The sequence below is a fragment of the Acomys minous genome (genome assembly GCF_964271855.1).
Source record: "Acomys minous genome assembly, chromosome: 12".
NCBI lineage: Eukaryota > Metazoa > Chordata > Mammalia > Rodentia > Muridae > Acomys > Acomys minous.
This window is the reverse complement of record NC_140493.1, coordinates 28,384,368-28,408,110: the sequence shown is the minus strand read 5'-3', so window position 1 is coordinate 28,408,110 and position 23,743 is coordinate 28,384,368. Positions and strand designations below refer to the sequence as shown.

General features: G+C 42.2%; 1 protein-coding gene across 12 annotated transcripts in view; it reads right to left on the bottom strand.

Annotated features, from left to right (window-relative positions):
• Positions 1-5,064: 5,064 nt before the first annotated feature.
• Positions 5,065-23,743, bottom strand: part of LOC311609705 (nonsense-mediated mRNA decay factor SMG5-like) — a 111,605-nt gene continuing 92,926 nt past the window's right edge. For 7 of the 12 annotated variants that reach the window (XM_084803000.1, XM_084803009.1, XM_084803001.1 and 4 more), the window contains 2 exons: positions 23,610-23,736; positions 5,065-8,483 (listed from right to left, as the gene is read on the bottom strand). In XM_084803000.1, coding sequence (XP_084659126.1) covers positions 5,514-8,444 — 2,931 coding nt within the window. In that variant the 5' untranslated portion in view covers positions 8,445-8,483; positions 23,610-23,736 and the 3' untranslated portion in view covers positions 5,065-5,513. Of the gene's footprint in view, positions 8,484-11,349; positions 11,713-11,852; positions 12,036-23,609; positions 23,737-23,743 lie in introns of those variants that run through there. The other 5 variants (XM_084803010.1, XM_084803003.1, XM_084803005.1 and 2 more) reach the window with 4 other exon arrangements.

Below are 23,743 nucleotides of genomic sequence, written 5' to 3'. Positions count from 1 at the left end.
CTCTGTTCCTATAAAATACATATTGTATAAATATATATGTTAAAAAATAAATAAAATAAAATACATACTGTAGTAAAGCAGAGATTTATACCCTATAGCCCATATATAAAAGCTATCTAGCTGTAGTTATTGTCTAAACATAACTTACCTTCAAAGTTATTCCAACCAAAACATAAAATTTCTCTTGTAAAGACAACCCAGTGTCTTCATATCTAATGCAATTTCTCCTTAGGTAAATAACATCTCAGGGTAGAGACGCAAATCTCCTGTCAGGGTTCCAGTAATTCTGCCTGCCCTGCGACAGAGTAGATACAAGGTGGGACAATAGGCTGTGGACAGAGGGCAGTTGTTTTCAGTTCTGCACAAGTTGACCTCTCAGCTTTGCCTGACACCCACAGAGACACAGAAGGCACCATTGACTATGATGAGCTTTTTGGTGCTGATAAGTGACCTAGACCTGCTTATGACGGATATATCTAAAATGGAGTAAGAGTGAAATGACTCAGTAGCTGTAGGGCTCTTCACTTATTTCACGTTACTTATTTATATAAACGTGATGCCTTCGGACAGGCTAGAGTCAGAAGAAAGATCGGAAACAGTCATCTCACAAAGGGTCATCCTCCAGGACCTTCAAAGCAGAAGCTTTGTCTGATGACAATTTTTTTTTTCACCCACTGAACAGTCCTAGCTCCTTCAGAAAACCATGCCATGGCTTTTCAACCACAGGGGGGTGGCAAACCTGTCACCGCCATGATGTTCTGCCCAAGCACCAGGCACAAAGCCACCACGGACTGACCCCTCTGAAGCTGAACGTAATCTCTGAATGAGTCAAAAGAGCCTTCTTCTGAAAGGCAATGGATTTCTGAGCCCCCAAGCCTGTGCTTCTTTTTGGGAAAGATGCTAAACTGGGAGTGAAATGTCTATCAAACAACACTGATGAGAAGAGGAAATTGGGGGCAATGTTAGAGGAACAAAAATAGTGAGCTTGATTCTTCCTCCTTTGAAGGGTTTCCAGATTGACTAATGGAAAACTTCCGCTGAGGATTAAACCTAGTGCTCATGAATGAGAATTAAGCATTCTAGCACTATTATCCCCACCCATATAAAAAATTTAAATCCAGCAGCTGTTCTGCATAGGACTCATCTTGGTGAGGGCATTTCCAACAGAGCCATGGATACAGAAGCCAGAATAGAGGGGTTAAAAGACATCTAAGAAGAAAGTGTAAGTGTTAGATGTGGCTTACTGGATTAATGTTTGTTGGAGAAACAGAGACTTTAAGGGAGGTAAAGTCCAAAGAAAAGGTATGTATGGGTGTTTGAAATATTTGAAGCCTTTTAAAAATACTGCATGCTTGAGCTTATTGGTAGTTCAGGAAGAAGCCAGTTTTGTTTTTGTTGTTGTTGTTTTGTTTTGTTTTTAATATCTAAAAGCAGCCATAACATGTAAAAACAGAGGACAGAAGAGATGAAGCACAGTAATCTGTAGTTCATAGTCTGAAGAAAAGAAAGAAAATATAGTTTACCAAGATGAGAGATGCATGTAATCCCAACACTCAGGAGGCCGAGGAAGGAGGGCTGAGTTTGAGGTCAACCTGTCCTATGGTGGGGATCAGAGGAAGCTGTTGACATGGGCACAGCCTCAGACCTAGGGAGTGGCAAAGCCATTTTTGGTCAGGCTCAGAATGGCAAAGCCTATATCTGGTCCAAGAATAATTATGTACAAGTGATTGGCCAGTTTGTGCAAAAACTAGCAATTACAGCTTCCTCTTTCAGGATGTTTGTTTACAGCCTGAGATTGCTCCTGAAAAACCTCCCACTGAGATTATCTATCCCTCCTCACTGTGTCTGAGGTGGCCAGGTGCACAGATAGCTAATCCCTTCATCAGAGTGTACACAGCCCACCTGATCCTAGCTTTTCCATGCATGCCTTTGTCCTTTCTTCCTGCCGTCACCGCCCACAATCAGGTCAAGGTGCAAAGCTTTGCATGACACAGCACTGTGGAGAGGCCCCGCCTAGGCTACACAGAGAGGCACTGTATCAACAAACATGATGTTTGAGGTCATTTTTGTGTGTATGGCATTTCTCTGCTTTGTTTTTCTAAGGTCTTCTTGTGCCTTGAAGAAGGGTGCTGAGCTCAGAGCAAACTGGAGAGACAACCGATCCAAAATGAACACATGACTTCCTGACAAGGAGCCTCTGCTCCAGTTATTGAAAGAAAGGTAAATGAGTTAGAAAATGGCCGCACGTGCGGTATACTTGTTGGAATCACATAGGTAACTGTGGGGCTCATAGTCTATGCCTCGAGGGGAGTTGGCATGGAACCAGCAAGAGGATGGAAATCTCAAACTTGAGACTTAAAATCTCATCCCCAGAACAGAAGGTGTGGGACAAAGCTCTCCTGTCTTTGTGCCTGCCTCAGGAACACATGACACAACCTCGGGTTGGTTACAGGTGGTCGGTCACTTGGAGTTTGTCACCTGTTAACCCTTTCCCCATGTAAATAGGGCATCACCAGCATCCTAGTCGCAGCCAATGAAAGGGATTCATCTTCAAAGCCCCCTCCCCACTGCCCAAGGTGTATAAGTCCCTGTTTCACATGGAATAAAGAGAGTGTGTGTGTGTGTGTGCGCGCGCGCACACACACACACACACACACACGAGCATACCATCTGCTTCCAAAAAGATCATTTGAGACTGGCTATTTACTATGAGCTGTAGCACTGGGGAAAGAAAGGTCCCCTTCCACCACCACCACCACCACCACCACCACCACCACCACCATCATCCCAAGAATTCATCGCTGGACTTCTGGGCTTGCCTGCTGGTCAGGCAGTTGCTGAGGAACTACCATGGCCACCATTGGATCTTGCCTGCGCCCTGCCCCCTAACCGCCACTCCCCCACCTACCCCAAGCCCCCACATTTCTCTGCCTTTTGTCAGTGGTTTATAGCAAGCCTCGGCTGCTGCTGTTTGTGCCATTTGTGTCCATCTACTGCAGTGAGCTGTTGCTGTTCCTAACAAGTAGGTTCCAGGTGTAAAGCAAGTGCTTAGCCTAAGAGCCTAACAGCAGCAAGTCTGCTCCTACAGCAGCTCGACTTGCCTGAGTCAGGCCATTGGTGCCCAGCTCTGTTTTGAAGCCCTGAGGTCCCCTGAGGTCCCCTCTGCCACCTGGCCCGGGGGCCAGCAGGCCAGCTAAAAGAGCAATAACACTTACTGCGGAGAAAATCTTCTTTTCCTGGCTGGACAGGAAATCCTGTGACACAGACCTCCTTTGTTCTGTGCTCCACCCATTCCCAGGCGGAGCCCAATATTCCTGAAAGAAGGGGAACTTGGGACACTGAGGCCAGAGACTCATAGGACTGGGGCCTTGCATTGGAGATGTGTGCTCTTCCACCTAGGTGCCCTGCGGCCTCCCGGGAGACGCAGAACCACAGATAGATAACATGTGCTGAAGGAGTTGCCTTCAAGGCTGTATCTGAAAATTTGAAATTTATTGGCTTGGAAGGAAAACATATTTCCTGAATATGTGCAGCACTATAGGTTCAACTTCCTTTGTCTGTAATGCTACCTCTAGGAACTCATTGTGATGAAATATGTAATGTTTGTTTATATTATTTGTAATGGGACAAAAAAATCTTTAAAAACAACTATTAAGACCTGGAGAATTATGTAAGTATTACATTCCCATATGATGGTCATTTTTAATATAATAGATAAGAAAGTTATCCTTATATACTTGGTGAGAAATGTAGGCTATAAAACTTTATAAAATGTTTTCTCTTTGAAGGTAGACAATTTTTAGACAGTGAATTCTAAAAGCTTGATACATGTACATGTAAATCATTAGTGTTTATTTAATTTTTGTTTCGAGGCAGCATGTTGATATGTACCTCAGACTGTCCTTCTACATGTCATCTTCCTGCCTCTGCCTCACACGTGCTGGTACTGAAAGCACACCTACCATATGTATATATTTCACTTACTAAAAAAAAAAAAAAACTCATCTATCATGAAAATAATTTACCAAGTAACAAAAATCTTTATCATACAACTAACAATTTAATACTAAAGAGTTGGAAAGAAAAAAATACTTAAACAAAAACTGAGAGCACTTATGCAAGGAGACAAACAAGTAAGTATAAAAATACAAAATGTAACTTGAAATAGGCTAGAAATATGCTAATCTAGGCCTAGAGAGACATTTTGATAGATATTGGATCCCCAGAACCCACTTAAAGTTGCATGCAAACACTACATCAGATGGGAGGAAGAAACAGGAAAATTTCTGGACACTTATTGGCCAGTTAACCTGGGATAACACAAGACCCCATCTTAAGGTCAACAAAGGTTGGGAAACCAGCAGATGTCATCCCTGGCCACCACACATGTACATGCAATTGCATACCCCTACACACACATGGATATGCACACACACATAAACAACTCTTATCCAATATTAATTATGTGGGTTTTTAAAAATTATGTATTCAGGAGAAGCATGAGAGAATAAATAAAATATCAGAAGTGGTAAGGTTAGGGTAAAACATTTGAGTTTTTCTTCTAATTTGCTAAAAAAAAAAACTGTCTGATGAATATAATAAAATAGCAAAGCAGTTTAAAACTTGAGATGGGGGAAAAAAACAGAAGGGTGATTAAGATATTGAACTACAGAGAAATCTAAGAACCAAGGAATGATGGGTAAGGTTAAGGATGAGCCTTCTCTGCACACGAGGAGAACAACTGACTGAGGCTGAGGCCCATAAGACAAAGAGGGCAGGATGACCTCCATAATGGGGGATCCTGGGAGAATACCCAAGTTGTTTCCTGGATTCCAAGGGAAACAGGAGATTGAGAACAGCTCCCAAAAGATACCGTGGAGCCAGGAAAAGGCAAGGGACAATTCCACAGCAACAAAAGTTGAAAATGTTTCAGCAGATGTGGGTTAAAAGGCTTAAAATCATTGTGTGTGATGTGTATTCCCAACTTACCCAAAGCAGAATAGAATCTGCCAATCCTGGAAGCTATTCCATGACCAGGAATGTCAATAAAACTCATCACCATCATTGTGAAAGTTTAGCTTTATATTTATTGAGTTTCATAAGTAGTAGAGGCACACCTTCAATAATAGAGCTGGCCCCACCAAATTAAAACAGTATACATAAACATTGCATGTCACAAAACAGAGCTAAGTAAATCACAGAAAGTCCTTAAAGCTGTATTCAGACACAGAAGTGATGTTCGAATTTGGTGCTTTGCCATAAAATCACTAAACAATGACTTAATCTTGAGATCTTTTTTTCCCCCAGAGGAAGCATAATACAGAGCTAAGACGGCCAAGAAGGAAACAGGAAGGCCTCTGCGAGCTGGCACATTACAGTTCTACTTACTGGTTGACATAAATACTCATGTACACGGTGCCTGCCTCCGTGTTTGGGGCTTATGAGAGAGATACACACTGAATCTGAGTGACGAGCACTAAAGGACAAGGACCGGGAAAATGTGAGCGATCGTGTCAACTAATCACCTTCCATTCTTTGTGGAAACGCAGGACGTTCTTGATTTCCACACCAGCTTCAGTTGCCATCCCCAGCACCAACTGCAATGGGTATGAGAAATTTCTAGGGTGTTCCAAACAGACGCCAGTAATGATAGTCACCATGCTGCTGGGCTCCAGTATCCCTGGTCTGGATGAGTCCAGCAGACTTTTGCAGAACTCAAGAATATTGTAGAGGTCCCAGGCATCAGAGTCTGGTCTAGTCATCCTGGGCCTCACCAACCTTTTGGACACAAAGGACTGGCAGAGAATATACTGGTTCCTCCTCTTTAGCTCATCCTCTAGAAAAGTGATGGCTGCCAAGGCCCTGTGGTCTTCCCATTTTAGGATGTACAGTGTGTCGACCACAATCTTGGGTATGATAAGAAAAAACTTAGCACTCGTGGCTAGTTTCTGTATGACTGAAAGATGTTCACAGAGGGCCCTGGGGTCAGGGAACAGGTAAGGGGTCAACACTGACCGAGTCTGGGGGCCTCGGAGGGTCTTCTCGAGCAACGCCACTTCACGCTGAAGCCAGAGCTGGACTATGTCTTTGGAAAACCTGATTCTTGCCGTCGCTCTTGGAAGCTGCTGAGATGCATTTTCTGACCTCTCAACGGTACTGCTCACAAAGACACGCAGCTTGGAATCAAACCTCAAAAACTGTCCCGGGAGTCTGGTGGCAAAGTGACCAAAACTTCTGAGGAAACAGATACGCACAATGACTTCCTCCAGGCTAGTGAGTGGAGGCGGATCCTGTCCTATGCCTGCACTATCCTGGGACGCCTTAGAAGGACACTGCTGGAACAGGGCAATGTCTTCCGGGAGCTGAAGGTACGTGGGGGACTGTGGCCACTGGCAGCTCTGCAGCAAGTCCTGGAGATGGTGAGACAGGCCGAGGCCTGGATGCTGAAGGTCTCCCACTGAGGGCAGCAGGTTCAGCAGCACACAGAGGTGGTCCCACAAGCTAAAGACACTCCTCCAGTGTGACAAGAGGAGGCTGTGATTGCTGCGGAGCCAGCTCAGGATCACCTTGATGGTAGGCAACAGTCCCTCTGCAGAAAGAATGTCCAGTTTCCATTGAGTGGTCCGGAGATTGTTCTGGCCAATGGAGGGTTTCTGCTCCCAAGAGGAACCTATGTGGAACTCTGTCTCAGGAAAGCTGCTCATCTCACCTTCGGTGCCCAGAGAATTGCTGACAGAAGGGTTTGGCTCAGTCTGATGTGTCGGAACATTGTGACTAACAACAGGAGCCAAGGACAAGCCATGATTCCCTTGGAGTTTTTGGCCCAAAGGAGCCTGCAGGCTAGAAGAAATGGTTGTTTTCAAGAGATCAAGGAAGCTGCCTGGGGCTACATAGGCCTTCAGCTTCTTTCTAGAACAAGAAGCTTTAGGTTTGGATGTACCTCCACTTTTCTGAATTGCATCTGAACTCAAAGAGCCACTACCTTCTTCGTCGGTTCCATCTGACTGGGATGTTTCACTGCTGGCGTCCGATTGGACCCGGGAACTCAAGGATGAGTTTTCCTCTTCTTCCGTCTCATCTGAGTCACAGCAGGAGTGAAAACTGGCCTCACTCTCTCCAGAAATACCAGACCACCTGTGGCTTTTCTGAGAGTTGCTGTTCTGGAGGCCAGGAGATGGAAAATCTGGATATGCCTTTCCAGGCTCTTTCTCCCAGCAAGCACCACCGGGAGAAACCTCTTCCGGAGTCAACTTCCTCTTCTGCAGCTCAGCCTGGATTCGTGCGTTCACGTGCTGGACTAGATACGAGAAAAGCGTCAAGGTGAAGACGACAGCCGGCTTTTGCTGTTTCGAGCCTGACTTTCTCAGACTGTGCACGTTCATGAGGCAAAGAACCACCATGTGGAAGATGAGGAAATCCGGGAGAAACAGGTAGCCCTTAGGAGGCTTGTCTTCCGTGGGAGCCTGGGACAGGCCAGATTGATACGGCCGATAGGAAAGACAGAGACGGAAGTCCTCCAGAACCAGTTGGCACAAGGCTATCAGCCTTGCAGCTTTGAATTTTCTCTTAGGCTGCAGGAGGCTCTGAAGGTAGAGGAAACTAACCAGAAGCCGTTTGTTGTCCCAACACTGTCTCTGGCTATGGGACAGTTTCCTTCCCTGGTACCTCTTCAAACAGCTGTACCTCTTTCCTGCATGATCATAGAGCCTTTTGAGGTTCCACGCTGCTCCTTTAAAAGGCACTTCAGAATGGAGGCAACGCTGATAATAGTATGTAGCTTCAAGGTCATAATACTTGCTCCCCACGAGAGCGCCCAGTTGGTTGAAGGGCATTCCCATATGCGGGGCCACTGACAAGGCTCTGTAGTAGCATCTCTCAGCCAGGCTCTTGGTGGCCAGGTCTAGGAACTCATGCTGATAGCGGAACAAATCTCCCAGGTAGAGTAGACAGCGATGACAGGCCATGCGGGCCCATGAAGCCTCTTCTGTTGACGTGGGTCCCACTTTCTTACAGCCAATCAAATGGACGGCACTGTGAGGCCAGTCTATGTAGCCCTGTAACCTCAGCTCATAGTGGCCCTGAAGGAACAGGAAGAGATGCTCGTAGAACTTGAGGCCAGCCTTCAAGTGAGCCTGCAGGGGCCCCGCCCAGTGTTGGAAAGTGTCCACTTGTTTCCTATTGGTCCTCATGAGCAGCATGACAACATCCGAGTAGATTTTCCTCCATAAGAGCTCTTCTGCCTTCCTACCATAAACCACCGGATGCAGGAACATAAGTTTAATGCAGGCTTGCTGAACCATCTCTCTGAGAGCCAGGATGTGTGGCTTGAACACCTCTTTGTGAGCATTTTCTTTTTGAAGGAAAAAATCAAGCCGCTGAGCTGCCAAGCAGACTTCCTCGTAGAGGAGTCTGGCCCTCAGGGTTTCGTCCTGGTCTTTCTCCATGAGGCTGGATTCTTTTTGGGGTGATGCTTATAGGGTTTCCTGAGAAAAGATTAAAAACTACCTATTAGTATTCACCAACACAGATGGAAATTACTGCCCACCAAAGCAATGAAGTCGAAGGGGATGCTTTCATTCTCTTGCTTATAAAAACATTGAGTTTCATGTTCTTTACCTGGAAACCCTCTGCATAATTATATTTCCTTGGAAGTTATTCTTCTCAACACTCAGCCTACATGAAGAAGGGGTCCCTTCCAAACGTATCTCTAATAAAGGAAAGTCAGAAGCATGTGTATCGATATTAACCTAAACAATCTCAGATTAATGAATTGCTTATGTGCATGTCTATATGAGGGATGTTGGGTTTAGAAAATTATAATTACATAGACTTAGAGAAATAAGAATAACTTGAAAAAAGTGGAATGCAAAATAATATAACCATAACTTACAAATATAAAATATTGATCAGATCCCACTGAAACGCCTTAGTTTATGTAACTTAAAAATATTACCTTTGGACAGCCCATGAGAGGATGCTTAAGTCTTGCTCAGAAGGGGAAATAGAATAGACAGCAGGAGTGGTTGGAGAAAGATAACAAGAGGAGTGGGAGCATAGAGAGAAATGGGGGGGGGGGGTGGAGAACACACCCAGGGAGCATGGGGAAGGGAGGACAGAGGACCAAAAGAGGGAATAAAAACCATGGATGGTGGCATCTCTGTGACAAGCTGAAGACCTAAGACAGGACTTCTTCTGGAAGGACACAGGGGTGACTCTAGCTGAGGCTCCTAGATTCAGGTGTCATGGAGACTGTAGAGAACACTAGACAGGACTCCTAGTGGAGGGAGGGGGAAACCAACCCACACACAAAGAAAAATCAACCCAAAATTTACCCTGCCTACAAGTAGTGCAGGGATACAGATAGAGCAGAGATTGAGAGAATGTCTAACGAATGCCTGCCCCAACCTGAAACCCACTCCGTAGAAAAGAGCCAACCCCTGACACCATTGAAAATACTCTGCTAGGTTACCAAGAAGAGACTTGATACCCTATGAACATATACAGGGGGAGGTAATCCCCCTCAGTCACAGTCATAGGAGAGGGGAATAAGGGGGAAATGGGAGGGAGGGAAGAATGGGAGGATACAAGGGATGGGATAACCATTGAGATGTAACAAGAATAAATAAAAAAAATTTTAAAAAGAAAAAAATAAATAAAAGTAAAGAAAAAAAAGAAAATACTCTGCTATGCTCACAGGCAGAAGCCTAGCATAACTGTCCTCTGAGAGGCTCCACCAGCAGCAGATTAAAATGGGTGCTGACACTCACAGCCAAACATTGGGTCAAGCACAGGGGGTGGAGTGAAAAAGTGGGGGGGATGAATAGAAAGGACCTGGAGGTGACAGGAGCGCCACCGGAAGGCCACAGAGCCAACTAACCAGGGTCCAGAGTGGCTTGCGGAGACTGAATCACCAATCAAGGACCATACATAGACTGGACCTATATGCCCTCGACAGATGTAGCAGATGGGTAGCTCAGGCTTCATGTAGGTCCCCTAGTAAGCGGAGCAGGAGCTGACTCTATCTTGGACTCTGTTGCCTGCTTTTTGATCATTTCCTCCTGGTGGGATGCCTCGGCAGGCCACAGGGGAAAAGGATAAAAGGATACCCTCAGCCCTAATGCAACTTGATGAGCTGGGGTGGGTTGGTGGAGGGGTGCTCTTTTTGAGGAATAAGGGAAGGGGGTGGATGAAGAGGAGGGAAGGGGCTATAATTGGGATGTAAATTGAATGAATAAATAAATAAATTTTAAAACTATTACCTTTGAATGACTGACGTAGAGAAGCATTCGTGATTAAACACATGTTCTTAATCTAAAGCTATGAGGGCTGGGCTGATGATGCACACCTGTGATCCCAGCGCCCTTGGAGCCTGCGGTATAGGCATAGCACTCACAAGAGCAGCCTGGCAAGCTTAGCAAGGCCCTGACTCAGAATAAGAAGAAACAAAGGGCACTAGGTACATAGCTCAGTTCTTACCCTATTGTGTACAAGGCACTACATCCAATCCTCAGAAGTGCAGGGGGGGAGGGGAAGGAGGGGGAGAGCGAGAGAGGGGGTGGGAAGGAAGGGGGGAAGGGAAGGAGAGGGAGCGAGAGAAACAAAGAAGAAAAGAGCTAACTGGGCAACATGTTTAACTGCGTAACTAAATAACTTTGGATGTCAAGCAAACCAGATTGATTGGATGCATGCACTATACTGTCCACACAGAAGGATAGAGCCAGGACAGCACACGGAAGGATTTTTGTGTCTATGAGAGGAAGGTGCAATGTGGACAAATAAGAGAAAATGATTGTGTAGAAATGCAATAAAGAGGCCAGAAATTGACCAAGCAGCACCACAGCCTGGCAAAACATCCAGAGCCGCACAGACGCTTTCCCTGGGTAGGGAAATAAGGGCTCTTTTGTTTTTTCCCCCATTCTGACCCAAGGGCTGGGAGCAGGGGGAGGGGGTTGAGGTGAGGAATCTAGAGAAAACAGACCTACAATCTGCAATAGATTACTGTCTCTCCCTCCCTCTCTACCACCTCCCTCCCTCCCTCCCTCCCCGATTTCTCTACCTTCCTCTTTTCTTCCTGCAAAACATAATTTGGCTAAAAAATTATATTAAACTATTTTTTTAAAAAACAGTTCTAAGATATCTTCAAGATTTTACCTAAATAAGTTGCTCTGTTAGGAAGGTAAAGAAGCCATGAATAAAATATCAATGGACAACAAAGAAAGTAAGTTTTCTAAACATGAGGGTCCCTAATTTAATTTAGGAAAACTGTACTTCAGCATGTCCAGACAAGGAAGAAAAGTCATCAGCTTTAGTCTAGTTTTTCAGTTTTAAGAAAGTTGAAATAATACTTACAGACACTGCTTTTTCTGCTAAATTCTGCAAACCACAGCATAACGCCTTGCCCGTGGATCACTGCAGACATTGAGTTCCTCACCCATATGGTGCACAGAAACACTAGCGCTCCACGCAGGCAGGTATGAATCCTTGGAACTCAACTATAATTTCTCTCAAATATTTCCAAGCCAAGTAATTACTGAGGGTTGCTCCTTTTCACCTGGGTGGGTGTGAATCAAACCTGTCTGCTACACCACTCACTCTCACCCTGAAGGTTACGTCTGACTCTTCCTTGCAGAACCTTTCCTCCTTTGCAGACTTCAAGAACAGTTTCCCAGCAGGCATACTAACAGGAGGCAATGGGACACAGCTGTTCCTCCTAAAGCCACGGGCAGTGATAATTGCCCAAAGCTGATGTCTCCTCATCTAAAACTTGTGAAGTCCCAGGGTCTTCATTATAAAATGAATAAAAATTAAATGCCTTCAGTAAAATGAATCGAGACAAGACTCTCATAACCCACCTTTGAGCTCACCAGTAGGCTGAACTAGAGTGGATATCTGCTCAGCCTTCTGGCTTCCTAGGCCTCAATTTCACCCATAAGGCTCCCGGTCTCTTTTAGATACAGAACGTAGCATAGACCCCATATTATCTCTGCGTAGCTGGCATAGGCTGGATTCACAGGAGGTCTGACTTAGGATGCCTACTTGGGTAGGTAAGGCAGGATCAGAAATGACCCAGACAACAGAAAGACAGCAGGACAGACAGAAAATAGAAATTAAGTTAGAAAAGTATCATATAGCCAGGCATGATGATGCACAGCTATAATCACAGTACTAGGGAAACTGAGGCAAAACAACTGACAGACAGAGGCCAGCCTGATCTGTATAGCGACCTCAAGGCTAACCTGGGTTATGTGGTGAGAACTTGTCTTAGAAAATCTATTATACTTCCATAAACTAACAATGAAAAATACAAAAATGAGGTTAGGAAAATATTCTATGTATATCCTGAAGGAGAGATAAACCTGTTTTTTAGGATCCCAAGTGTGGGATGATGAACAGTCTTGTGAAAGGACAGGTGAGGTTAATCCACTAGAAGACTGACCACCTCATGTGGGGAGCTTGATTGTTGCCAGCTGAAAAGATCCCGTGAACAGACTCTGGGAGGAGATATATAAATGAGCCCAGAACTGGAGGCGGGGCCTTTGGAGACTTGGGATAGTTTTGGCTGTTCATCGCTGCACTTCGAGACACTCCTAGAGAGAACCACTCGAGGGAAGGCTTCGGGGCTCCGGCTCCTGCTGAGGTTCTGGGTTCTGGTTACTCCAGGTTCCAACAGAAGAAATCCTGCAGATTGTGCCAGGAGAATCGTTCCTTGGAACTGATATCCTTACGGTTTTGTTATTGTGTTCCTTAATCCTCTTTCCCTATTGTTTTGGTTATAAGTGACATATGCTTGGTTAATAAGTTGTAATAAAATATATTGGATAAGAAAACTGAGCCTACAATATCCAGCATGGTAACTCACGTCTGTATTCCTTGTACTTGGGAGGAGATGGAAATGTCAGTAGTTTAAGACCAGTTTCAGCTACATACCCTAATTCAAGGACATTCTGTGACACTTGAAAGAAAAAAAGCCAAATACTTCTGTTTATAATAGATTGCCAAGAAATGAAACAATTGTGAAAACATTAACAGAAAATAAATACAAATTTATATCCGAAGAGCTATAAAATGTTGAAATGAATTAAAGAATTATATAAATGGAAATAAACTCATCTTATTAATCATGAGGTTTAATATTATAAGAAGGCGATAATCTACAAATTGTTTTCTAGATCTCATACAATCCCTATTAAAAATCCTTGCTAATATTCCTGCAATAATTCTAAGGCACACTACTATCAATATGAAAGGGGTCACTATATATGGTTATGGATATAGTACACTGATAGAGCACTCGCCTAGCATGGCAAAACCCTGAGATCTCCAGCGTCTCCTCCTCTGCCTCTCAAGAGGAAGGAAGAGGAGAGAAACTAAGAAAATAGTGAGCTTACAATTACTATTTTAAAACTTGCAAAAAATGCTATAGTAATTAATGAAAAAGAAAAGTGAAGAAATAAAAGCTTATATTTAAAAATCTGTTGATTTCAGCAAGAATGTCAGATAAATCAGTGACGAAAGAACCGTCTTTTCAACAAATGGCCCTGGAATAACTGGGTATCCGCTTTCACAAGGATGGAGCTGGGCACCACGTCTTAGATCCTACGCAAAAAGAATCAAAATGGATCACAGACTCACATACGGGATGAAACTTTAAAACTGTGTGAGTGAAGCTGAGGAGAAAATATGTCACGCTGAGTTAGGCAGAGTCTTCTTGGACATGCCAAGAGATGAGATCATACCCAGCTCTCCCAAGGATGCTCCCATGAAACTAAACACCCCACACTCTGTCCTCAGGGAAGAGGGTTTATCGTCACCTTGATAGAAAGACTACAGTTAATCGCTGCCAGGTGTTCTGTATTTCAGTGTGGCCGCAAGAAGTGTGTACCTGACTTAGGGATGTGTAAATGTCCTGGATACTTCAGGAAAGCCACTCTGGTCACTTGAAATGTCCTTCTCTAGCACTGCAGAGACTACTTAGTCCTACAGAGAGTGCAAATGTTTTCTTTGTTTGTAGGCATTTAAAATAACACAGAAAACAACAAGCTGGAGCCAGGCCAGAGAGATCACTTAGCAGGTGAAAGTACTTAATACACAAGCTTGGAAGCCCAACTTTGATCCACAGAATGCACTAAGGGACTGATTCCACAGAGTGGTCATATGATCTGCACATAAGCATGGTGGGACATGTGCACCTGCACACACATATCACATACACATACACAATGATGATAAATAAAATAAAATTTAAAAGAATAAAGTTTTTAAGTGCCTGGAAACCTCACACATATATTATACATTTATAATACATTGTAATTTCTATATAGTTTTAAACACTATACCAAAAAGTCTTTTCCACAAATACCAGATATCTTGTTTTTTAAATTTTGAATATTTTGTTTTAATATTTAAATTTTCCTACATATAATACATATAACTTTTAAAGCCATTTGTAATTGAGGGCAAAGCAGTTATAAGCCTTTTCAAAAATATTAGAAAAGAATATGTTTCACGCCTTTAGAGTAAAGAAGATATTGTTAAATAAGATCCAATATTCCAAATGCGCTGACTGAAAACAAAAAAAATTGATGTATTTCATTACACTAAAATCAAGAACATATTTTACAAAAGCATTAAGTTAAAAATGTGTTAATAAAAATATTTGTAATATTTTAATAAAATCCCAACATCAAGAATATTAATTGGGGAGCGGAATGGAGATATTGTTCAGTGGTTAAGAGCAATGGCTGTTCTTCAGAGGACCTGGGTTCGATTCCCAGTACCTTAATGGAACCTCACACCCGTCTGGAAGTCCAGTTCCAGGATATGTTCTGTCCTCTTCTGGCCTCCAGGAGCCCTGCATATATACACACATGTGGTGCACAGAGACATATATGCATGCAAAACACCCATACACACACACAAAAAAAATAGACAAATCTGAAAATTAACTCTAAAGCCAAAAGCAGCAGTGCATGTCTGTAATCCAGAAGTCAGAGCATAGAGAGAAAAGAGTCAGCTGTTCAAGGTCAGCTTCCCCTATGCAGTGAGCTTGAGGCAAACCTGGCTTACCTGAGACCCTGTCTCAAAAAGAGGAGGAGGAGGAGGAGGAAGGAACAAATGTCAGCAAATAATTGGAAATGTTCAGTCTTTAGTAGCTGGATTTGCAAATTAAAAATGCCATGAAGTACAAGGCGTCTCATCCAGCTGTAAAGCACGAAACAGCTGCCAAAAGGAGAGCATTTGTGTGTTATGGATATAATCTATTTCAAGATGTTTGGGCTTAACTCACTCTGTGTACCTTACTAGGCAGCATCTTCAGGTTTGGACTCACACAGAAGGCTCCTGCAGCTGCACACCGTTTAACAAGAGAAAAAAAAAAATATCCCTAGCAGCACTCACTGTCTGTAATAGATGAGAGCAAAACAAACAAAAAGTCCAAAACTAGAAACAATCTAATTGTGTATCAACAGTGAACTGAATAAATTATAATATATGCACACATTACCTTGTAAACATAAATGAGCCAGCCACACTACACCCACTCACATGGACGTAGCACACAAAGATAACATTGGGCAGAAGCAGCCATCCATAGAACACAGAAAAATATAATAGTATGAGACTAAGACCCAAATGGGCAATACTGAAAAACATATTTCTTATGGATACCCACTCTACCAAATCAGAAAAAAATACGGAAGTACATTGTCCACTTTAGAAAGCATGTATGTATAGTGTATGGCTTTGTACATTTTGTATGCAGATTTGATCACATAAAATCTAAAGTTTATATAAAAGACCAAATACCAAGTATATAACATGCTTTATGGGTGTGTGTGTGTGTTTGTGTGTGTGTGTGTGTATGTGTGTGTGAGCAAACACACACTCATGCATCCATGGGTGTGAATACAGGTGCACACATGCCATAGTAAGTTTGTGTAGATCATTGGACAAACTCAGGTTTTGGTTCTTTGTTTCCTATCTTGTTTTAAACGGCCTCTTTGCTAGTTTTCTGATGCACACACCCACAGGCTTCCAGAAACTCTGACGTCTTTGTCTCCAGTCTCCCCTAGGAGGAGCACTAAGGCTCTTACTCTACAGGTTCAGCTTTCCATGAGTACTGGGGATTTGAACTCGTGTCATCATGCATGTTTAGCAATCACTTTTTTACCCACTGAGCCATCTCTGTGGTCGATGGATCTTGTATCCTTAGAAGATGGCTACATTTACTATAGATAACTTGAATAAGATTGAATACTAAGAAATGGTTTTCTATTTTAAACAATCAATTGTGTTCACTAAAAATGACCAAAATTATCAAAAACAATTTTCTTTATTGAGTTAGCAATAGCAAAGGTAAAAGAAAAATTAAAAATAATCTTTCTCAAATAATCTTTCAAATTATGCTCAATGGTGCCCAGATGATGCAAATGAGATAGACATGGTCAGCCAGCTGTCCATAAAGGAAGTATAAAAGCCTCGGGCCCACTGCTGCCTTTTGTTCTGTGAATAGTATATAAAAACATTTTTTCTAATTTATTTTTCTCCGAATTTCATTGCCAATATTCATGCTGTAGTCATGATTCACTCTTATATGAATTTTAAGTTTCTGTCTTTTTTTTTATAAAGTATATTTCTGTTAAATGGACATCGCCTATGACAAAAATCTAATAAAATGACCAATTTAAATGAAACTCTCATAAATGATGGCACAATATTTCAGCAACTGAGCTCTAGAATAAGACTTTAGACTAAAACCAACCCCTCCTTTTCCCCCATGATGACTCACTAACCTATTCTCAGAGGCTGCTTACCAGACTGCTAATTCTATCACAGAGAAACCTCACACACTAGTATACTTTGATTCCCAAAGAAGCCGATTAGGAGCTGGCGAGATGGCCCAGTGGTTAAGACCCACATGACAACTCACAACTATCTGTAACTCCATCCAGTTCCACAGGGTCTGACATTCTCACAGAGACATACAGACAGGCAAACCACCCATGCACATGAAAATTAAAAAAAATAATAAACTAAAGAAGCCAGTAAAACCAGGTATGAATTCAAGAAAAGCTAAGAAGGGATTTTGTTTTTAAACACAGAGCCTTGTATATAGCCCAGCCTGGTCTTGAATTAGTGATCTTTCTGCCTCCTGAGTGCAAGAATTAGATATGTCCACAAGCACATCCAATAAAATACTTCATTATAAGACTCTAAGAATAAGTCAGCTGTCTGATCAAATAAAGATCTTCCAGCTGTGGACAGGGTTCAAGCAGAGATTATCCCCTTTTGCACACCATAGATGAGTTTGGCTTGTGGGTGGGAGGCTGACTTAAATGAACGCTAATATTCTTTTTTTTGGCCATTTAACTGTTTTTATTCATAGAGATTATTTATAAGAACCAGCCTTTACATAACTGTGAGGAAGTCCACGTATGGTTCTTGTCTCTATAACTTGTATTTTTCCCAGAATTTGTCACTTGGCAGAGTGAACAGTTGGGAAGGACAGCTGGACATGAAGTATACAGAGGGAAAGGAAAGTCTGAAACTACACCATACACAAAGACACACAGGAACAGAAAGGCAAGGTGTAACACGCTTCTGCCTTTCACTCCCTCCCTACAGGGAAAGCAGGCATCCTTCCCCAGCCAGCAGCCTCCTTTAAGACCAAACCTTCCTTTTTTTCCCATGATGACTCATTAAACCTATTCTCAGACACTGCTTACCAAACTGCTATCAGTGTACCAGTGTATCTAAAACTAAAATTGCCTTTTCTCTGTCTTCATTTTGGTCAAATAATAAGACAAATATTTTCCTTCATTACATCCCTTCTGTTGCACTGGATGATAGAACAACCACAGTCAAACCTGGACAGGATGGATCTGGAGCACACATGCCATCTAAATAAACTCTGCCTTTGTTTTAAAACAGCCTGGATGAGGAAAGGAAATTGCAAGTTGAGTCCAAGGCAGGAATGGCACCATCAAGCAACAGCGTGTTGACAGAGGAGCGTATATGATCATTGTCTGACGGCTTTGCTTCAGTCACGGCAAGCTTCAAGGACAGGCATCTTCTGTGCAGTATGAGACAAGTCTGAACTTTGCTGTCAGTGACAAGGTTAGAACAGCGCGCCTCCCACACACGAAATGAATCAGACACAGGGAGCCTGGTTACCCCAGAACTCAAAGTACTTCAGGAAGCTGCAGTAACTCTTTCAAATACAGGGAGAAATTTTTAAAAGAGGAGGACTGGGAAAGAAGCAGCTAATAATATATCTACAGCAGTGAAAACTCTTGATGTTTACTTTAATGCATTTAATGCCATTGATAATGTTGCAACAATGGCGAGAACTTCAAATGCCTGAGAGGAGGAAAAAATTGAGTTAATTACAGTTTGTGTCAGAAATACTGTCATATGCTGCAATTGTTATGCCTGGCATGCATCAAAATTTCAAAGTGTAAGACTCAGTGACAAGTGTGAAACAAATAATACAACAAATTGAAAAATTGAAGTGAGCACTGATAACAAAAACTGAAACTGAAAACTCTTGTAGGGTGTACGGCACGATGCCAAACTCCCCGGAGATGCTAGCATTGCCGGTGTGCCTGGCATTGTCTGCGCAAACAGTCGAGAACGGTTGACTTCGTAGAATGAAACTGTCAAAAGCTCAGAGGAAACAGGAGCAGATTGGATAAGGACAGAAGACAGTCCAAAATCATGATCTTGGAGAACTTTCTTTTTTATCTTATATCACCTGGTTCTAGGTTACAATTCACACAGTTACCAACTTTGGAAAGCAAAAGGACTAGGCATGGTCTCTAAAGTAGCCTTTGACTTCAGGGTACTATCCAAGCAAGGGTAAGCCCTGCAACCAATTAGGGGGCCCAAAAATAATGGGTGCAGGTAAATGAAACAACTACTGGTTACTTTCTCATCTTTGGTCACATTCTGAAAATGAGCAGCTCTCCCTGATCATCATCATCATCATCATCATCATCATCATCATCGTTATCACTCAATAACATAGCAACAGCAGAAGCAGCAGTGGCCACAGCTGGTTATAAATATGTGGTTTTCCCCTCCCAACATTAATGTATCAAAAACTCAGCCAGTGTGGGAGTTGTGGTAAAAAACCCTCTGCATTTTTTTCGAGCAAGGCTGGTAATTTTAATGCAAAACAAGTCTAGGTGATATAATACAAAGAAAGCAGTTTTGAAAAAAGGAGGGGTAGAGGGCTGCCTGCAAGAGATAAATAATATGTTACTGAGAAGCAATGCCATGAGGAGTGAAGAACAGAGGATGGAAAGGGCAGTGGTGTAGCCCACACGGCAACAGTGACATCTCCACTCAGAGTTAACGCTTCCTTCAATCCCGAAATTTAACAGGAGAAACATAAGACTTATAAAAATGGAGTTGCCAGCTTACACCGCAGAGGGAAGCTGAGTAAATGAGCTGAATTAAGTAAGAATTTGAAGTAAAAAAAAAAAAAAAAAAAAAAAAGGAAAATTAAACAATATATTTAAATCCTCAGAGAAAGGAGGAAATTAGGAACAAGAAGCAAGAACAGTCTCAGCAGGCAACATCTGGAGACACTGGACATGAAAATGTAGTGTTTGAAATAAACACTTCTACAGGGATTTGGCCCCAGGACAAGATGGCACTATAAAAGAGGTACTTCAGCAGTGGTGAGATGCTGTGGCAGGTGAAAGTACTTGTCAACAAGCCTAATGGCCTGAGTTTGATCCCTGGGCCCCACATGATGGAAGGAGAGAACCAAGTCATACAAGTTGTCTGCTGACCTCCACACACAAGCCATGACACATGTATGCCTACACACACACACACACACACACACACACACACACACACACACAACGATAAATGTAACTTTTAAAATTTCTTAAAAGATGGACTTCAGAAATACAGAGTGGAGTGAATGAGATCTGTCTAATACCATTTCTACAAGTGAGAAGCAATGATTAGTGAAACAGCACTACATCTTCGCCAGAAGTTTGTGTGCATATAATTCGCTGAGCATAAGTTAAACAGTAGTGCTGAATGGAGGTAGGGGGCGGGGAACACACAGATAAAGGTCTCGCAGAGAACGAGGATGCGCTCTGCTGTGAAAAAGGGCGTCGTGATCTCAGTTCTCTGCCTCAGGGGTCCAAAGTCGAGTTTTGGGAGGAAAAAAATCTATTTAAAAGAACTGCAAAGAAGGAAAGAAGGAACCACACAAAATAATAATTGTCTTCGTGCTGGGTACATTTTGATATGCTTTCCCATAATTTTAGAATTTGCTGTAAATTGGTATTTATAATACTCAAGTTAAAAAAAGAAAAAAAGGAATACCTCCCTCTTGAAAGCAGTGGACCTACTGAGATAATCTGACCTTAATCCTTTATTCATTTACAGTATTAGACAGATTTTTTCCTAGCTATGAGTTAGATGACACAAAGGACATCTGACATGGTGCCATTTGAAGACATTCATCCTTAAGATAACAATACAGGCCTGCCAGTCAGTAAATGTCATCAGGAAGAAAAGAAAAAAGGTTATCTTCAGTTAAATTATCTACACTTTTAGAATTTGATGTATCCATGGCTGAATTAACTTGTCAACAATTCCTTACAAATCCCTATTGCTTTTTCAATCAGGCTAATGATGACTCACCTTTGATTACTGAATCAAGTTCCCTAATATTTATTCTCTAGACATAAATGAAAATTAGAAAAACCCTAATCTGCATTTTGACACATGCAAAACTGTTAAATGTTGTATTTTAAATTTGTAAGACTTAAAGTTAAAACATCACCCTGCCTTTCAAAAGCTCCCATGTGAAACTTTTTCTGAGGCTCTTCCGTCCTCACACTCTCCCTGCACCTGGAACATAAATCTGTGGTTGTACATACCGTGCTACACCACGAAATGTTTGTGCATACGTTCTGTAGTATTGAATATCCACAACCCTAGTGTTTGGCACAATGCCTGTCTATAAGAAATCAACAAATTGTTGAATACATAAAAATGGGAAATGTCCACAAATATTCTGTGAACCACAGTTAGCTACACTTGGATAATAGTGGAACTCAAAACACCATTAGCACTAGCATAGACAACCTCAAAACTTGATCAACAGGTGAGATCTTGGCCCCAGCTCAAGACCTACTGAGTCAGAGACCACAAAGAGGGGTGCCATCAATCCATTGTTAGCAAGTTCCCCCTGGACTCTGATACACACAACTTATACACATTGGCCAGAAAAAAAAAAATCATGAAGAAAGGGACAGATGTCTTAATGCAGCCCTTAAAAAGCCACACATGGGATCCTGAGATGATAGTTCAGAAGGTAAAACCACTCCCCACCAAGGCCTATGACCTGAGATGAATCCCTGAGACCCACAGGGTAGGAGGTAGACTACACACTCACACACACACACACACACACACACACACACACACACACACACACACTAATAAAATTAAGTTCAAATCCTAATCTATTTTTTCAGAAGTCATGCTTTCTGGTTTTCTGTGTTCATATGTTAGTCATTCCTAGCAGCCTGGAGGACTGCTTTTTCTTCTTCCCTACACCTCCATGCTGAAGTCTCTGGAATCACGTCTCTAGTCTCAAATCTCTATTCACTCTGTGTCCTAGGTATTGTTTGTATGATAGCAACCCCATTTATTTCTCCAGTGCTTACTTATCTGAAAGCACCTTGTGTCAATCTGCCTTCTCGGTACCTCTACTTAAACGCCTATTACAATATCACTTATCTTTACCACCCAACTGACCACTCTGTATTTGGCACCATCTGGGTCACTTTATCTGCTACTACATAACATTTATCCTCAAATTCAGCGGCTTTAAAAATGCATGCATTCATTTTCTCACAGTTCTGTGGGCCAGGAATCTGGGCTAGCTAAAATGGGGGGGACCTCCCTCAGTGCTGTGATCAAGACTCAACTGAAAAAGAATTGCCTCCAAAACTCTTTGAGCTGTCAACACATTTCCTTGACGAGTGTTGGGGTGAGGGCTTGAATTCCTTGCCATTTGAAGCTGTCCCCCAAAACCAGCAAGAGAAACAGTCTTGTAGGAAGGTGGAAGTCAGTCTGTTCTGCAAGCTACTCACAGGCCAGGCATCTCATCACTTTTTCTCTCATCTACCCATTGGAAGTTAACCCCTTAGTGGGTGTCACCATTAAGAAGCTTTCAGATTCAAGGACATTAGAACTGCTCAATACGTTTTACAGCCTACCTATCAACTGCCTTAAGAATGTTCCATAGGGGTAGATACAGAGCTATGAATGAATTATCTTTTCTACTTTAAGGCAAGCCTGCTAAAAGAGGTGAGGCTACTAACTTTTGTCAAATGAGCCTAACTAGTCAGAGACTCATTTAAATTTGAACTTATTGGCTCCAAACTATTCCTCCAGATCTGTGATCTTTGCATCTGTATGATTGAAATCTTACGCTGAATTTACCATGTGTCTCCTTAATCTCCACTTTTTCCTGATATTGCTTACACTTTTGTGACTAAACCCATTATGTTGTTATTTTTCAATAGCTAGTAGTGTCTATGGTCTCAGATATAATAGACCTAGGTGTTCGCAAACCACAGTTACTCACTTTTAACGTAGCAGTAACTCGATGTTAGTGATTGTCACTGTTGACATGGTAAAACGGCACTCAAGTGAATTAACAAACATCTGCTTTTGTCGCAGATCCTGGCTCCTCCAGGCCTCGTTGCGTTCCTCCATTAAATAAGATTGCTGAAGTAGAAGCCTCTAGGAGGCTCTTTGCCTTGTATAGCACTGTGAGGTGCTGAGAGTGGAAATGGACAGGAAATTCCACTAAGACCCTTTGCTCTTCACACTCCCTCTTCTGGTGAGGTAGCCAGCATAGTTAGGGAGATTCACCCCCAAGGCTTTCTAAAGTTATTTACTGAATCAACAGAATTTCAGGCAGATGTTTCCTATGTCCTTATGCCCTTTAGAAGAAAAGAAAAAAGTCTGGCATGTGAACTGAACAGGGAGATGAACATCAAGCTCTCTCCTTTCTCATTGTTTCCAGTTCTCCCTTTCATCTCCTCCCTGCCTCTCAATTTACTAAAGCTGTGAACTGAGAGATCAACATGACTCAGGCCTGCCCTCACCGCCACTTTGAACTATTCTTCTCTGAAATGCATATAAGTCAAATAAAAAAAAATGAATTATAAAATGAAAGGACTGCTACTGCATTTATCCCTCTAGTATTTCCCCTATTTAATCTTTTAAAATATTTGTCACAGAAACCTTACATGTTATCGGTCCAAGCTGGCCGTTTGTAGTTAAAATAAAATCCAGTTTTAATAGACTCAATTCAGCCTCACTGAAAGGGATATTAATTTTGGATTTTCCAAACTGATTGAGGGCTTTTTTTTAATTTGATCAGCTATTATACGTAGTTTATTTTTTTTAAAAGATTTATTAAAGAAAGATATATTTATGAAGCTAAACTACTGCGATATAAATTAAGCTCTGGAAGTGATGTTCACGCGAGAGTGTTTCCATTCAACTCAATATTATATAACATCACACAAGCAGGGGATTCTCATGCTTGAGTCGTTACCCACCCAGGCAGTCCAGGAAAACAAGTATCAAAGTACAGTCTGGCTAGGGCTGTGTGAACATCCAAGTGAAGCCCAGGGTCAGTAATTAGAGTTTTCTTCATACAGCAGATGCTCAATGATCACTGAATATCTGAAAA